Below are 2,148 nucleotides of genomic sequence, written 5' to 3'. Positions count from 1 at the left end.
TATATATATACATATTGCACGTTGCGCGAACTAGTAGTTGTAATGAAACCAGGCGCTCATCGGTAGCTGGACAATAGGCGCAACAGCCTATAATAGAAGCTGTTACTCAGTGGCTGATGACCACCGCATCGCGGGAGCAGCGCGCGTCAGCCGCGCGGTGCACATCGCGCCGTAAAACGCATGTCCGCATGAAATATTTAGGAATCGGCCACGTTTTCTCGCGCGCACGATTGCATTGCGTCTCACCGCTCTTCGCACAACGGCTAAAGCTATTAGCTCTACGTGCATGAAATCGAGCTCGATTACTGTAGTATTGTACGTAGCAGTCAGCGGGCGGGCGGGCGTCCGCAGGGCATTGCAGCTTCATGCGTAGCCGCATCCGTTATAAAATATGCAGCGCGGATAGATCAAGTCTGTGTGCGGTCGTAACGTATTACATTGTAGACTGTGAAGATGGTCCGTGCGTAGAACACCCGTCTGTGCACAGTGAGCTACAGCCTGGGAAACACGAGATACGTCACATTCTCGCTATAGCTAGCAGAGGGTTATGTTTGCTTCGTATAATATACGAAAGCTATAAGAAGAAGAATATATCATATTCGGGTTGGTCCTGAATATGCTACAGAAGATATTGTACCTTTTGGTCCTGAGTCACCCTTGACACCGCTCTGCCCCATGTCACCTTTAGGTCCCGTAATTCCTGGCATACCTGAAGGCGTGCGGTTACAATTAGAATGATATAGTTGATGAAACATATTTATACATTATATAATTATAAAACTATTAGTCATCGCTATTGTTTTTTTCTATAACTTGAAATGCATTGTGAAATCATGAAACGCACATTGATACGTCTAAATATCAAGAAGGATCGAGTTCACCGTAATAAATACCTCACGCCATACGCACACACTGCCGCGGGCTCATTCACAGACTACTGTGGCACATGAGTTATGTCATATAAAAGAGTAGTGGTACCTGGTAGTCCTTGCTCTCCTTCTGAGCCGTTGAAGCCAGGTGATCCAGGAATTCCTGACCGACAATGAAATGAAATTGGTTAAGCATTAGTTACTTGATTTTTCACATACCACGCGTTCGTTTTTTGTTGTGCGGAAAAATACTACTACTACTACTACTGCTACTGCCACTACTACTGCTACTGCTACTGCTACTGCTACTGCTACTGCTACTGCTACTGCTACTGCTACTGCTACTGCTACTGCTACTGCTACTGCTACTGCTACTGCTACTGCTACTGCTACTGCTACTGCTACTGCTACTGCTACTGCTACTGCTACTGCTACTACTACTACTACTACTACTACTGCTGCTAGCTACTACTTACTACTACTACTACTACTACTACTACTACTACTACTACTACTACTACTACTACTACTACTACTACTACTACTACTACTACTACTACTACTACTACTACTACTACTACTACTACTACTACTACTACTACTACTACTACTACTACTACTACTGCTACTACTACTACTACTACTACTACTACTACTACTACTACTACTAACACGAGCACCACCATATTATGATGATGATGATGATGATGATGATGATGATGATGATGATGATGATGATGATGATGATGATGATGATGATGATGATGATGATTACTGTTATTATTGCTGTTATTATTGCTGTTGTTGTCTAACATTAAGGTATTACCATAGAGTGTTGCAAGCCTAGGGCATGCCCCATTTCGTGCAGCGTGATGTAGTACATTAGTTTTCCTGCTAGGCTGTCTGGGCTCCAATCTTCATCCTCGTCCAGGTGCAGGTCACCGATGTATGGACCGCTTACGAGCGGTAGGAAGGCATGAGCGAGAATGCCACCCGGGCCATCAAAGTCATTTCCTACAGCACACACGTACAAATGGTTACTTTCTAGCTTCCCGAATGGATTACACACGTTCGTAAACGTCCTTTGTGCTAGAATTGATGCATTGCGTATACATTATCACGGACACGCGCTCGTGCACGCACTCACTCGCGCATGCACGCACGCACGGCGACACACACAGGTAAGTAATATTACGGTAGTGATTGTATCATCTGTTGTAGGTGGTGTTTCGGCGTAGAATTTTTTCTAAAAATTCTTTATTTCGTTTTAGAATTTCCC

General features: G+C 44.1%; 1 protein-coding gene across 1 annotated transcript in view; it reads right to left on the bottom strand.

Annotated features, from left to right (window-relative positions):
• LOC106813185 (matrix metalloproteinase-18-like) overlaps positions 1-2,148 on the bottom strand; it is a gene marked incomplete in the record, with an annotated part of 7,481 nt that overhangs the window by 1,106 nt on the left and 4,227 nt on the right. The window contains 1 exon segment of the mRNA XM_014817252.1: positions 1,696-1,883. Coding sequence (XP_014672738.1) covers positions 1,696-1,883 — 188 coding nt within the window.

The sequence above is a fragment of the Priapulus caudatus genome, unplaced genomic scaffold, assembly GCF_000485595.1.
Source record: "Priapulus caudatus unplaced genomic scaffold, Priapulus_caudatus-5.0.1 Scaffold736, whole genome shotgun sequence".
Lineage (NCBI taxonomy): Eukaryota > Metazoa > Priapulida > Priapulimorpha > Priapulimorphida > Priapulidae > Priapulus > Priapulus caudatus.
This window is presented reverse-complemented; position numbering and strand designations above follow the sequence as displayed.